This window comes from Cynara cardunculus, unplaced genomic scaffold (assembly GCF_001531365.2).
Source record: "Cynara cardunculus var. scolymus isolate 2C unplaced genomic scaffold, CcrdV1 Un_Scaffold_2009, whole genome shotgun sequence".
Lineage (NCBI taxonomy): Eukaryota > Viridiplantae > Streptophyta > Magnoliopsida > Asterales > Asteraceae > Cynara > Cynara cardunculus.
The window spans coordinates 56,438-72,105 of NW_020200946.1; the positions used below are offsets into that span (position 1 = coordinate 56,438).

Genomic DNA, 15,668 nt, shown 5'->3' on the forward strand with positions numbered 1-15,668 from the left:
GATCTTGGTCATTCAATCTTTCAATAAACGGTTGTGATTAATCATTATAAATACTTATTTTTTTWAAATTTAAAATTTCATAAACATAAGTGAACAAAGTTGAAAAGGGTATTTAGGTATAAAAAAAATTATGTAACTCCCATATCATTAACTGGGAGTTACAAAATCAAAAAAATTTATGATTTTTGTTAATTTATTTTTGTTAACGTAAAAAACATATGAACACAACTATATATATATATGAACCATTGTATCATATACAATTTTTTTTGACAAATATATGAACTTGGACTGTATAGCATTTATGAACACAATATGAACATAATAAGAATAACTGCTATATGAAAGAAAATAAATAAAAAACAGGTATAAACATAATATGAACAGCTTTTGAACAATAGTTAATTAATTATAAACGCATTCAGGAGCGATCATTTGTCAATTGGAGTTTTATACATGCATTGCATCCACACCGGTTAAGGTCCACCCTTTGTTCATATATGTTTCTGGTCTTATGTGGTTGTTCAACCCTTGTTCATATCGTGTTCCCCCCTTGTTCATATCGTATAAAATATATGAACACATAACCCCGACGCTATGAACATCAGGTGCAAACACTTACACAAATATAAAGATTTGGTATCAAGCTTAAAAAATAACACTTGTGTTCATATGATATAAGTAACATGAACACAATGGTTCATGATTCATAAAATTCGATAATATGACAATATGAAAATGAGTCGTGCATGTACTTCCATTTGAACATGTGAATTAGGTATGTATTAATAGTTAAAAAAAAGTTATCAATGCAATATGAACTACAAAAAACACAACACATCATAATAAACATAATTTCGATTAAAACGAGTCTAATAAAATATTAATTCATTACCAAGACATTCACTTTGGTTAATTTCTTCACTTCCCGAACTCGAAATCCGATTGTCACCATAAACCATTTTAATTTTCTCAATGTTTTCGATTTTTTTTCTAATTCGTTTATCCATAATAGCTTGAACGATACCGAAGATTTTACTACCGTGTTTCCTCCACGAATCAAAAACTCATTAAACAATAAAAATGGAAGATCAAAATTAGAAAATAAATAAAAATATCAATATTATAAATGTATATTTTTAGGGATTTAATGATTTTGTAACTCTTCTTTAATGGTATGGGAGTTACATAGGAAATGAAATTACTCAATTACCCTTGGCATTAAATTGTGAACAAGATAAAAACCTAATAGAAGAATGGATTGTGATTGGTTGACATGGTTTGCAAAGTTAATACAAAAACTTTGGTTAACATTTGATCTTTTCCCTTTATATATATATATACACACACGAGACAAAAGGTTTGCCAAAAGTATAATTTGTCGAATAAGCATAGAATTCACACCATAAACGTATTCCTTATACTAGGAAGCAACAACGATACATAGAGATTTTTGTACATGTTTATACTATCCCTATATAAGTGTCAAATTAAGTCTCATTTGACACTTAAGGCATCGGTTAGAGGCACCCTTTAGATAAGGCACTGATTCAAATAATAATAATTAAAGACGGTGATCGTTCTTTTATTACTTTGGATGATTTATTTTACTTGTAAAAAACAAATTTGAAAAAGTAACAACTTTTTTTTTCTAACGGTACATAGTTCATTTGTATATCAACACACTCTCATAATCATTAAACATCAATTGGTTATGTTCAATGTTGTATCTAGTTTTTGTTTTCGAAAATGAGTTTTCCTTTCAAGATTTATTGGTTCTAATTTTGATCAAGTTCAAAATCAAACCCATACATGAACCGTTCTCCTTTTATAAGCTTGAAACAATGTCGTTTTAAGTTTGTATTTTTTAAATTAAAACCGATCCAAGTATATATTCGGTTTATGGTTTGGTTATAAACTGAACGGAATCGTTCAATTCGGCATCTTAATTTGATGGTCTCACATCTTTTATGTATATCATTTCTTTGTATTTATCTAGTATATATAGCTTGTAATCTTTCTTCTATTTTATAGTTGAGGTTTCATTCTTCTTATTGAGACCCTTGTACCTAATATATATATATATATATATATATATATATATATTCTAATGCAAAGGATCGATCTTGATTAATAAAGACCCTTCTCCACCTTCTTTTCTTCTGAGTTTCAGTCTACAAAGTTCTTCCTGGGTTAACCTTACACACCGTTTTTTTTGGACGAGGCTATGTTATCGATGAAGATGACGTCATTGACATTCGATACAAAAGAGATATGGTCGGTGATTTTAGCAGGCGCCGGTAAAAGCGGGTTTTTAAAGTTTAGTGTGTGTTATGTCAAATTAACCTGGGTTCCAATTAATTCCAGTGACGTTTAAATTTGGTGTGTTATATTATGTCTCACTTTTTTCGATCCATAATATGATATCGAGCTACTAATTGCTTCAAATGGATCCAGTCGCTAGTTTGATCTGGGAATCATGGAATTATGATCCAGATAAGGTGAAGGAATCCAAATCCAAATCCAACCCCTTATCCGTTAATGAAGAAAAATACAAAGTGGATGAAGCCCTGGCTCCACCACTTGGCCGGAACACCAAACAACCATGACGGATGCACTGGTTGCCGCTCAGAATTCACTTACAAAGACATTTTAAAAATTCAAATGCAGTGCAGATTCATCCCTACATGGACAAAAAGGTTAAAGCCATGAGGTAATTATTAATAAAACAATAAATCAATATTAATTAAAATTACTGAAAACTCCATAAAGACCCGTCATCACCACATTCCACGTCATCAGTAAAGTTATCCGTCTTAGGTGGCGACACCATTAGTCCCTCCGCCATGCTGGCAAAAAATTCTGGCATTTCAAACACATCCTCTTCATCAATGTAAAATGAACTTTCCGACGAATACTTCCATTCCTCAATCTCTCCCACATCCTGTCTCGGTCGGAAGGCCTCTGCTGCCTCTGCTGCCGCCTTTTGAATATCCTTTATATGGTTAGACTCCGGGACGGGAAGCCGTGACAGTGAGTCAGCAAAATTTAAACATGCAGAACGCCCCCTCATGGCCAAAACCGCCACATCATGTGCCCTGGCTGCCATTTCAGCAGTGGGATGCGTCCCTAACCACACCCTGGTCTTGGTGTTTGGCTCTCTGACCTCACAAACCCACTTACCGGAATTCCTCCGCCTGACTCCCCGGTAAACTGGGTGTCTGGTCTCCTTGAACTTCTTCCTTCCAGCTCTCTTTTTTGGGTTATTTTCAGCCAGCATCACTTCCTCATCCCCGTAACCATTGCTACTTCTGCAATCAGAAGGTGAAGCAGGATCTTCCAGTGAATTCATGATTTATAGTTTTGTATAGTAGTCTTCCCAAGTGATGAGTGAAGTTAAGGGTTTGAGTATGCAGTTTGGTCGTGCATATATATATATATAGTATTCATTTGGAGTAAAGAAGCCAACTGGATCCGGTGGTGGAGAAAGGAAAGAGGTGTGTTTTATTTGCCACGCGGTTGATGCCCATATGACGTGGATCATCCAACAAAACTTACATGTTACGATATTTTTTAAACTACACAACTCGTCCCTTTACTTGTCATCTATATGCATTTTAGTTCGTTAACATTTGTAACACAGATAATGATAGTTATTTAACTATAAAATTAACAAATATCTATTAATTAAATAACGTAATATGAAAATAACATATCACTTAACAATCTTCATTCCATAGCTTGTAGTTCCAACTTCCAACTTATATATAAAGAAGAACTGAACAAACATACATAATAAATGTTGTTTGTTGTGTTGGAATTATAATCCTTGTTTGGTTGTATTGCTCAAAGTTCTGTTAGTGTGCAATTAGTTACATATTTTAAAAGAAGTGTAAAAAACAAAAGGTAAGGTACTAAATGTGTTAATAGGTGTATAGTCTAGGGGCCATACGTAAAATCTACGATGTTGACAACAAGAAACAAAGAGAGCTAGTTCGCTAGTAGTGGGTGTGAACATTTATGAAAAAGAAAATATATAATTGATTAAAATTTTTCATAAAGAATATATTAATTAATTAGATAATAGTAAAAATAAAAGTATAATTAATTGAAGAGAGAGATGTAAAAAGTAATAATTAATCAGAAATTAATTAATTAATAAGGGGTTGATTTTTGAAGCAAAAGTGATGGAGATTGAGGAGACTCTGAGCCATACAATTTAAAGGATGTGAGTTGCAGCCAATCAAATCCAAGGGTTTTTTAGATCATCACCTGTCACCATAACACTTTTTTTACTCTAAATAGCCAAATTTGAACAACCTCAAATCCTACCCAAAAAAAAGAAATAAATATTATAGAACAATTAATAAATAACAATATTCCTACAAAACAACCACAAATAGTAATGATGATATTAGTAAATAACAATACAGATTAAAAAAAGTTGAAAATTCCTTCGCTGATCCAATGTTAAAAAGGGTCTTTCGTCGCCGATCCGTTACATCGTCTGTCGGTCAAAAGCTCGTAGATAATGCTATCAACGACAAAAATCAGCGAAAGAATCTTTCAATGACGGATCAGCAAGAGAAACTTTCAGCGACTGAACAACGAGGGATTTTTCAGCGTCGAAAACTTTCAGCGACAAATTTTCTCTCACTGATCCGTCGCTAATTTTTATTGGATAAAATTGGAGGTCTTTTGAACGTATTAAAAAGCCTACTTGTAATGGTTTGACTACTTGAAAGTCAGACCGTATGTTTAAAGGGTTTTGGATGACTTTAAAAATGTCAATGAGTTTAAAACACAAACCTATGTTTTTTAAAATTTCAACGGTATAACGACAATTAAATGAATATTTTCAAACAATTAAGCCCAATGTTTGCCTAATAATTGGCAACCGAACTAATTAATAACACAAGTTATGAATTAAATAACAAACTATTGCATCATATACGAATAAGATAACATAACTTAATAAACATAATATATGGACCATTTGGTCTTAAATTTCAAATCCAAATCCAAATCAAAGCTTGATTATAATTAACAAAATCCTTTTAACATTATGTAATAAACATAATTATTTCAAGACCATTTGGTCTTAGATTACAAATCTCAAATCAAACTTGATTCTAGTTAACAAAATAGTTTGATTTTACCTTTAAAATCTCAAATCCTAACTAACCTTTAAAATTCTAAATCTCAAATACAACTTCTAAAACACACCCTTTTATCATTTGTTTAACCCAAATGTATATAGAAAATTTAACAAACTTATATAGAGTAATATTTCACATTTCATCAAAATAATCCTAATGTTTGTCCAACAATTATTAATGCAAACTAACAATGATTTAAAACTAAAATTTATAAAACTAACAGCTCAAAATAACTTTTGAGATTTGCAAAAAAAAAAAAAAAAAAAACTTGCAAATTAATCATAATGTTTGCCTAACAATTGGCAACCCAAACTAACAATGATTTAAAACTAACATTTNAAAAAAAAAAAAAACTTGCAAATTAATCATAATGTTTGCCTAACAATTGGCAACCCAAACTAACAATGATTTAAAACTAACATTTATAAAATTAACAACTCAAAATAACCATTGAGATTTGGAGAAAAAAAAAAAGACTTGCAAATTAACCTTAATGTTTACCAACAATTGGCAACCCAAACTAATAATGATTTAAAACTAACATTTATAAAACTAACAACTCGAAATAACCATAGAGATTTGGAAGAAAAAAAAGACTTACAAATTAACACTAATGTTTGCCCAACAATTGGCAACCCAAACTAACAATGATTTAAAACTAACATTTATATACTAATATTTATAAAACTAACAACTCAAAATAACCCTTGAGATTTGNATTTATAAAACTAACAACTCAAAATAACCCTTGAGATTTGCAAAAAAAAAAAAAAACAATTTACAAATTTTAGGGTCAGAGGTTGGAGATGAAATATGTCGTCAGCGAGGTGGGAGGAGGTGGTAACAGTCGCTGGCTAGATGCGAGTGGTGGTGACGGTTGGTGGTCTCGAAGTTGTTGTCGGTGGGAGTGGTGGTGACGGTCGGTAGTAACAGACGAGCGATGGTCTCGAATCTGGTGGTGGTCTCGCTGATCAGCAAGAGAACTGTTTTTTTTTTGTCATTCCCTCACTGATCCCTCGCTGATCAGTGATGGAACTGGCTTTTGGCCAATTCTCTCGTAGATCAGCGAGATAACTTCTTTTTAATTCCACTAGCGAGAGAACTGATTTTTGGTCATTCCCTCGGTGATCAGCAAGGGATTTTTTCCATCGCTAATTTCCGTCGCTAATACTTTGTTTTCTAGTAGTGATAATATTGTAGGTTTAAATTGAAACTTTGGTTATGTGAATCAAACTGGGTTTCACTGGTTTGACTAGGTTGACCAAAGTTTGATTAGAGTTGACTAGTTTAACCAAAGTTAACTAATTTGACTTTTTGAAGTATTCCGACCGAAATGACTATATTGTCGGTTTTAGTTTTCAAATGTGTATTTGGAGATAAGTTATAGGAGGCTTAAATCCACTGTTTCGTTTCAGGTCATGATATGATTGATTATAGATAACTTTTGGTAAGTTGGACCAATAATGGGTTTATATTGTGTAGCTCATTAACCAGGAGTGAGTGATTTGCCAAATTATGCATTTTCTTTGGGATGCATGCCTATGTTTAATAATACATGTTTCATTCCAATATGATAGCGAGTAAGTAGCAACATGAGTCACATGTATTATGTTATTTTTCATATATATGATCTAATGTTGATGACAAGCATGTTATGGTCTTAAAGTATTTACTTCAAATAGAATGGTTATGAGGATTCAAGGAGCATGTTTAAATAAATATGATTATTAGAGTATATATGGTTTCAGTATCGAGACATCAAGATTTTAGCAAGCATGTGTTAGTTATGAGGATTAATTAGAACGGTAAGGATCAATAGCTTCCGCACGGACCACGTGGCAATATAGACCATATTATACGAACAAGTTATGAGATATGATCTCAAATTCTATTTTTGGAAATTCATATACTAAACTAGGAGCATATTTATTTATGATGTATATATGTTAATGAAGAAGAGATATGTTAAGCATATGTTTATTTGTTGCATGAAACGATATTTGGTGAACTTTTTAACTAATTAGGTGCATGCATCTATGGGATAAGAACTTTGGGACGAGCCAAAAGTAAGGGAGACGCCTAAGCTAGCTAGACCTCATATATATCAGCCTTTATAATTCATTTATAAAAATCTTTATTCCGTATGGGATGTAATGGAACTTCTTAGGGCTTTTTTGGTTTATGTTTTCTTTGTGAAAGACTATTGCAATGAGATTGTTTCCAGTTTTGGAGTGAGTTTTGTTATGGTGATTGATTTTATTGAATCGTTGAGATTTATTAATAAGGAAGACATAACATCACGTGATTAAAAAGAGGACGTTATATCATCTTCAAAAAAAGAAAAGGAACAGGAAAATATCGTCATCGATAACTCCTAATTTAACATGAAGAATGCAAAATTAAAATTAAACAATGAAGTGTTAGCATTCATGAAGACATCCTGTACAAAAAAGCAACATGTTCCACATCAAGCAAGTGAGCAACCATCAAGAGAGGGGAAGGTCTCAAACCTTGGTGCCATGATGAGTTTGCATGTGTGGTGCTGATTGGATTGAGCTTGGCTTCAAAGGTCAAAAGTATCAGGAAGTCCCAGTTTCAAATCCAAGAAGGAATAAAAAATTCTTTTGTGGCCACAGAGGTTCAAATGCGGTGACTCCGAGTTATCTGCAAAACAGGTGGTCGCCCTGAGATTAAAGAGCTTTTTAGTGGGTTAAAAATAGCATATATTGAAATACACTAGGATAGGTTGAAAAAGAATGCATGATAATCCTAATTTAACTCAAATAACATGCAATTTTAATACATATGTTGTTTTAATTAGTTGATAATTTAATAATTAGAGAAGTTTTTAAACTAAATATCTGATAATATGTTAAATAATAAATTTAATTATAATCTTAAAAGTAATTAATATACACAAAAAAAAAATATTATGGTTAAACAAGATATACAAATATAAATGTAACTGATTTACTTACACAAATTAAACATATGGTTATAGTAAAATTATAAATTAATAAATACATGTCAAATATAAAAATGATACAATTTAGCACTAACTAGTTAGAGTAAGAGTTGATTAGTGTTAGGGGATCTTCTTGCTAATTTATAATATCCAATTTAAAACACAAAAAAATAGTTGGAAAAAAACCTAATACAAATTAAAATATCCTCTCTCTCTCTCTTTATTTTTTCTCTCATCTCTTCTCTCTCTTATTTTCTCTCTCATATCTTTCTCTCCATAGCATATACGTACACACATATAATTGAGTATGAATTAAGGGAAACATATTTTGAACAATTTCTTAAAATTATTATTATAACTTGTGAACATATTGTATGCACAAACTAAATCCAGAAAACAAAATCTAAACATACCACTTGTGAACATCCTAGTAAAAAATATTAAGGTTGTTTACATTGTGTTCGTAATGTGTTTACCTTGTGTATACGATGTATATGTTAATACAAATATGAGAAAGAGAGAGGAGAGATAGAAAGATATAGGTATGGAATTTCCTAAAAAACACATTAATTTTTATTTAATAAATAATGATAATTATATTCTTAATTATCTCATTGATTTTTAAAATAGATCTATCGAATCTCACATATTTTAAAGTTTTTAAATAATTAAATCCCCACATATAATATTATTTATTTAATAATAAATAAATGAATGCTAAATAACACTTGGCACTTTTGATTTGACATAATCTAAGATTCTTAACCCTTCACCTTTAGGGAAAACATAGGTGGTTGTTTTTTTGGATTAATTGCTTTCCAACTCAAACGAAGTGATTGTTGAAAAACAGAATAATTGTCCAAACGACTCGTACTTATAACTCATAATTTTCTTCCACTATAACTTTTTTCAGATTTTTATATGATTTTAGCAAAGCACGTTTTGATTTTGACTTGATATGTTCTATCCAAAACTTCAAAAGAAAAAGGTCCGTTCATTTTCTTAGCCAGTACATCCATTAATCAATTTTGAGTTGGACTAGAGCTTGGTCGATAGGTCCAACTGGTCCTAGCGGACCCGGTTGCCATTGATGACTTTGTTTGTCGATACCCTTTCCTTTGGAAATCCAAAGGTAAAACAAACAACATGATTTATTAAAACCCACCAAAACCCATTACAATAATTTCCAGTCATTTAGAAATAAATAAACAAAAGCAACTTATTAACTAATGGTACATGGTAATATGTAGGTTACCTATATAATTTATGAAAGAATTTCATTTAAAGTTCAATTAAAACGATGAATTCAAATAAAATAATTTTTTTGTCGAAAACTCGTTGGTAGTTAACGAAAGTACTGGAAGATTATCCACTAATAAATGAAAGAGTTTTAACTACGGACTTTTCTCTGGGAAATTTGTCGTCAAAGGGTGATTCGTCACAAAGCCGTCACATAAGTTGGTGGTAAATTGTTCATCCATTGGTATTTTTGCGAAAAACATCGGATTCTACTGAACCATTGGTGTAGCACCCATAATGGTCGGTTTAAGGTCACTAAATAAGACTCTAGGTTTAATGGATTTATTGGATTTCGTTGGTTTTTTCAAGAAATGGTCAGTTTAATGTCACTAAATAAAACTCTAGGTTGTTTGGTGGTTTTTGGTAACAATGTGGGTAAAAATTCAAGATTCTAGTAGCTTGGGTGACTTCCTCCGCGACATAAGCCGTGGATAAAGTCGCCTAACCTTCTGTTTGCTTACCCTTCATGTGCAGCTCAAGAAAATCCAAAAGGTGGTTGAGGCCACATCCGAGGTGCCTTAGGGTGCACAGACGTAAAGTCGCCCGAGAGTGTATGGCGCCTTAGAGCGCATGGGCTTAAAGCCCCCGGGTGGAGATTTGCTATACTTGGGGGTCAGACGATCTTGGTGTCAGGCGCCTTAGGCCGCCCCAAAGGAAGCCTGAGCTTTTGTTTGCTTAAGCTGATTTCCATACTTGAACCTTTTCATTGTTACCTCATTCCTTTCTCATTTACTCTCTATTCTTCTCCATCTCCCTTCATTAATTTCTTTTAGAGCTCATTTAAAGGGTTCCCTAAAGGGTCTTTGGTGCCTTTAAAGAGTCTACAATGGAAGCTTCAAGTGTGGAATCAAGCATTCAAGTTCCTCTCCAAGTTTTATAGAGTTTTCTTGATTTCCTAGGTTTTCACCAAAATCTAGTATTATGAGTTTATTCTTTGCTTTTATAAAACTATATACATGTTAAAATAGTGTCTTTTACATCCTTCAAGGTTCTATTATAAATAATTGGCATTTGATTAATTTTGGACCATCTAGGTCAAAGTTGGGCATTTTGGAAAATCATAAATCTTGACAAAATGAGTACGGAGAATGGTTTTAAATTTGGAAAATGATTATTTCGAAAGTCTTGATGGATTTGGAACTCAAAACTATAATGGTCTTATATTTGGGATTTTGTTAATAAAATAGGATTTTTACTTGATGGGAATTTGTATACAAGAATATCCATGTTTGGGTAAAACATCATATATCTAAATAGATACATATTTATGTCTAGAATGTAATAAACTCATAGACATAGAAATCAGTTTTGACGAGTACGTTGGGATGTTGTCTCTAATTGTAACGTGAAATAAGCATTGGTTCTTAATAGGCAACATGATTTGCATTTTCAAAATCAGGCATCGGCTAATGACCATATAATGTAATTTTTAAGTGAATTAGCTTAACTAAAATTATAGAGTTCTCAAGGTAAGAGCCTATACAGTTGATGTTGGGAACTCCACATGCAAGAAACTTGATTAGTTGAGCTTGTCAACTCATTAAACTATAAGGCCCGGAAGGGGGTTGATCTTAATGATTGGTTATTTGTTAGTGAGACTTATATAACATTGAACCGTAACTTACTTTTGTGTTCCGTTACGGTTAATAGAAATCAGGTCTCTCACGTCATCTATGGATGGTTTATGCCCCTCCAAGGGTATGTGTGAGTTAAAATGTACAATTGACGTAATCAAAAGTATGTTTACCGATTCAAAGTTTTGTAACTTTATTTAATAACTTTCTCTCTCACTAGGCGTTAAGGCTAACATTTTTTTTTCTCAAATGACATGTATATCAGGTTCTCTTAGCGGTAGAATTCCCAAGGTCTAAGTCGATCATTCTTGCCGATAAAGGAATTTTTGGATTTGCACTTCTTTTGAGATTTTAGCAACACTTGAATGTAATATATATTTTGAGTTAGTGTAGATTATTAGGTTGTTGTCTAGCATCTATTCTTCCGATGTAAACTCTTACACCACTTCCCCTTTATTGGGTGATTTTTATATTTTCTAAGCTCTCTTTTCATTAAAGTATTTGCTTTATTTTGCCACCCATTTAGGTGTGTTTCAATTGCTATTCTCTGGGTGATCTGTCGGTAAATACCGACGAAAATTTTCCTGAAATTTTTTTGAGGGTAGAAGTCATTTGTTTTATAGTGGTCTATGACTTAAATATAAATAAAAAATTATAACTTTCAGTTGTTACTGACGAACCATATGTTGTGCAAACGTGTCCCAATAAGTAGCGACAAGTTACAAATGGATTCCTTTTCTCGATAATCCTTTGCCAATCTATGCATAAACCGTTTTTATTTTTTGGTTCGAAAACTTGTTAGTTTCCCTCGGTTATAAGTCGGTAATTACTGCTCGTTAGTTATTTATGTCAATAAGTACCCCTTTTTTAGTAGTGTAGTGGTTTGACGCTAGACACTTGCATGCATGTTTTTGGCCCTTAAGAGTATCCCTAATAGTTATGCTATATTTTCTCTCTCTTATTTTAAGTTTCAAAATTTCTTCATTATCTCTCTTTTTTCCTCTAATTTAGAAGAGAATTTAATATAGCCATTGGATCAATTTTTTCTTAAATTTTCAAAAAATTTCAAATAACATAACTGTTGAAAATGTTTTTTTTTCTTTATTCAAACCATTTATTTAGTTTAATGTTATATAAAATTAGATAGTATCAACCATAGAGGTGTGCATGTGCTAAATGGTTAAAAACCACATTGGGAGAATGTGGTATCAAAATGAGCAACAAGTATTTAGTATAACACCTAATTAATATCTGTACAATAAAATAAAGGAAAGGGAGTGGGTCTTTTTGATACTAGAAACAGAAAAATTAATGGGGATTGATTGTGACATATCACATATGGGCAGAGAAGCATTGGTCACTGGATACCAGGAATCCCCCACCACAAGATAACTCTCAAACAAATATCTCAATAAACCATACCAATTAATATATATATATATGGTATGATTTATTAAGATATTTGTTTGAGAGTTATCTTGTGGTGGGGGATTCCTGGTATCCAGTGACCAATGCTTATATATATATATATATATATATATATATATGAAGTCATGGTTAACAGTGTAACAAGAGATCTATCACATTTAATTTCATGTCCATCTATGAATTGCGCTTTAGAAAGAAATTGATTCGTTGTAATTCGGTGTATCTCATTATCGTTAACATTCAATTAAGATTGATTCAAGGATGCAAATCATTTCTTATGTTTTCCATCAGAACCCAACCTTATTTTGAGGATGACGACCTTAGCATCGAGTCTAGAATAAATATAAGTGGAATTATTGGGTGGAGATATGTAGTAAGACCATGGGTCCCTTTCTTATAGGCTTCTGCCCTACCATCAGTTGGCCCTTTCTACTTTCTTCTCTTCTACTCATGCATGTATCCTTGTCGTTTCATACCATAAAAAGTGACAATTTACTTTTTTGGTCCCCTAAATTTTTAAAAATGAGGTTCGACCATGAGTTCTTTTGTTGTTCCTATTATGATCACCTTATGCTTAATTTCCAACTAACATAACCTTAAGACCCCTCCCCTGATTCCAAGCTATATAACAGTTGCTGATAACACCCACATAAACAGTAGAGCTGGTATTTTTTTTTTTTTGGACTTGGAGGGAAGCATGCATATATCATATATACACATCAAGGTCGACGATTAACTACCAAACGTTAACGGTTATTACCACAAATGATAGAAACTCATATCAATGTGATATTGTTTAGAATGTATGTTGTGTTTAGATTAACAAAGATGTTAGAGATTCAGTCCTGCTTAATTGAGTTTGTCTACAAATAATTGAGTTTGTCTACAAAAAGGTTAAAGAGGGATGAAGACACAATAAATATACTTACCTACAAAAAGAAAAAAAAGAAAAAAGAAAAAAAGGATATATAAAGCTCAAAACTCCATATATGGCATAATGGGGTTAAAATGGTAGGGAAGGTAAGGAGGCAGGTCCGGATTCCAAAAAATTAACGGGTTCCTAGAGGTTTTGTATTTTTTGACACGCAATCAATGAGTCCATTTTGCTTGCCATGACTGACTACTATCTGGCATAGAATTAGATAATATAAATTTTACATTTTTTGAATCTTTCTAGCATTATATTAAATGTTATCCTAACATTTATAGTTTTCAGAATTATCAAATATATGATATAAAATTACAGTCGACAAGGTTTCTTGGAAGTAAAGAGAAATAAGTGATTATATAGTTTTGGTTGGTGGAGAGGGTTGCCAACGAGAGGAATTCTCAGCCACAACATATCTCTAATATAAATGAGTGGTAAGAGGAGAGGCTACACTTTATGACTCACTATTCCAAGTTGCCCTCTTTACCAAAACTCGTCCTTCTCACCAATCACATATCAAAACTATATATCAGTAGAAAAACGAAAGAAAACAAGAAAGATAAAGTTGCTACATTTACCTCATCGAGTTTCATGAGCAAATATTCAATCGCCAAATGAGGTATTCTAATCAACTCCTTCTTCTTTCTATTTATCAACTTTGTGTAATTCTTAAAAGGTGACGTGTGCTTATTCAAAAAATAATAATGATGATATTTACTTTTATATGTTGAATTAGAAATACATGAAAAAGATAAGCATGTGTGTGTACAAGTTAATATAAATGTTTAACCTTGTCGAGTTATGATTGTACATAATTTGATACTCTCATTATATTGCATGCGATGAAGTAGAAGTTATGAGGGTTAATTTCTACACAAAAATGATATTGACAAAAAGTTATAATTGATGAACAAGGTAGCAAAACCATAAACAAAAATGTAACATTATGCTAGAATTCGAGAAAAGTTGTAGGGCTACACTAGCTAATAGCTCAACGTAACCCTTTGGCAGCGAAAAAGGGTATGTTATAAAGTTTAGAGGTGTAGGACGATATATGGCAAGAGGGGAGCAATGCCTTATGTTACTTCAAAATATTGTACGTGATGAAATTAGTTCTACAAAATTCCAAGTATGGACCATTTGATATAATTTGTATGGACTTGTATCATTTACATGTACATAGGTGTGCATTTGGGTGTGGAAATGTGTACACACTACAATTTAAATGATATGCTCACCATTATTTGAAATATAAGCCTAATCTAAAAGGGATCTATTAAATCATAGTGGCCTAAGTCATCTTATACCATGTTTGGGGTTATATATAGAGGAAGGAGTTAATTCTAATTACAATTATATGTAATACATGAATGATTTATTATGTCATAATTTATTAAGACCCGTTTTCTTTTGACATCGACACTACACACAACGGTTATAAGAAGCATAACCAAAAACATGGATTGAAATAGTTGATTCATCATCATGTATGTATGCTTTCGCTTTCTTTTGTGTTTTTTTATACGATAAAAATGTATATTAAGTGGTATTAGATTATCTTCATGTTTAAAGGAATTAACGTATTATTATATTTATTTTGTTAATGTTCATATTTTTATTCAAAGTATAATCAAGTGGTACTAAATCATCTTCATGTTTAAAGGAAATTAATGTATTATTATATTTATTTTGTTAATGCTCATATTTTTATTCAAAGTATTATATATATTACGATAATCAAATGAAAACCATAAAAATGTTACAAACCTGTGAGAACCCGAATAAAAATATTTATTACATTACTTTTTTTCATCAAAAGTTATGATTTAAGATATTGTTTCACATATCTTAAAAAAAGATATCGTTTCATATATGTTTATGTTCCACTTATGGAAAAAAAATTGCATGTGAATTTTTTTAGTTCACTAATTAGTGAAACGAAAAACGCACATAAAAAATATTAATATGGTGAAACAAATACATGTGAAAGTATCATATTATGAAACAAATATATGTGAAATAATATTTTAAATCCTAGTATTTGATGAAAAAAATCATATAAAATTTTTAATTTTTAAATAAGTTCTCACGGATTTATAATATTTTTATAGTTATCATTTGATTTAACCCATACATACATATATAAATATATATACACACACGACCAATGCTTATATAAATTTCTCATGTTTTGTGATAGTTGAATCTTTCATTTGCTTAAAGGCGGGATGGTACCAGCAAAAAAGTAACTTGTTGGGTCAATGACCAATACTTATATATATATATATATATATATATATATATATATATATATA

At 31.4% G+C, this 15,668-nt stretch overlaps 1 protein-coding gene across 1 annotated transcript; it reads right to left on the minus strand.

Annotated features, from left to right (window-relative positions):
• Positions 1-2,752: 2,752 nt before the first annotated feature.
• Positions 2,753-3,352, minus strand: LOC112502826 (dehydration-responsive element-binding protein 1A-like). Its single transcript, XM_025106824.1, has one exon. The coding sequence runs from the start codon at positions 3,350-3,352 to the stop codon at positions 2,753-2,755; it is 600 nt and encodes a 199-aa protein (XP_024962592.1).
• Positions 3,353-15,668: the final 12,316 nt, after the last annotated feature.

Coding starts and splice junctions, on each gene's coding strand:
- LOC112502826 (XM_025106824.1), bottom strand. CDS start 3,352: ATGAATTCACTGGAAGATCCTGCTTCACCTTCTGATTGCAGAAGTAGC.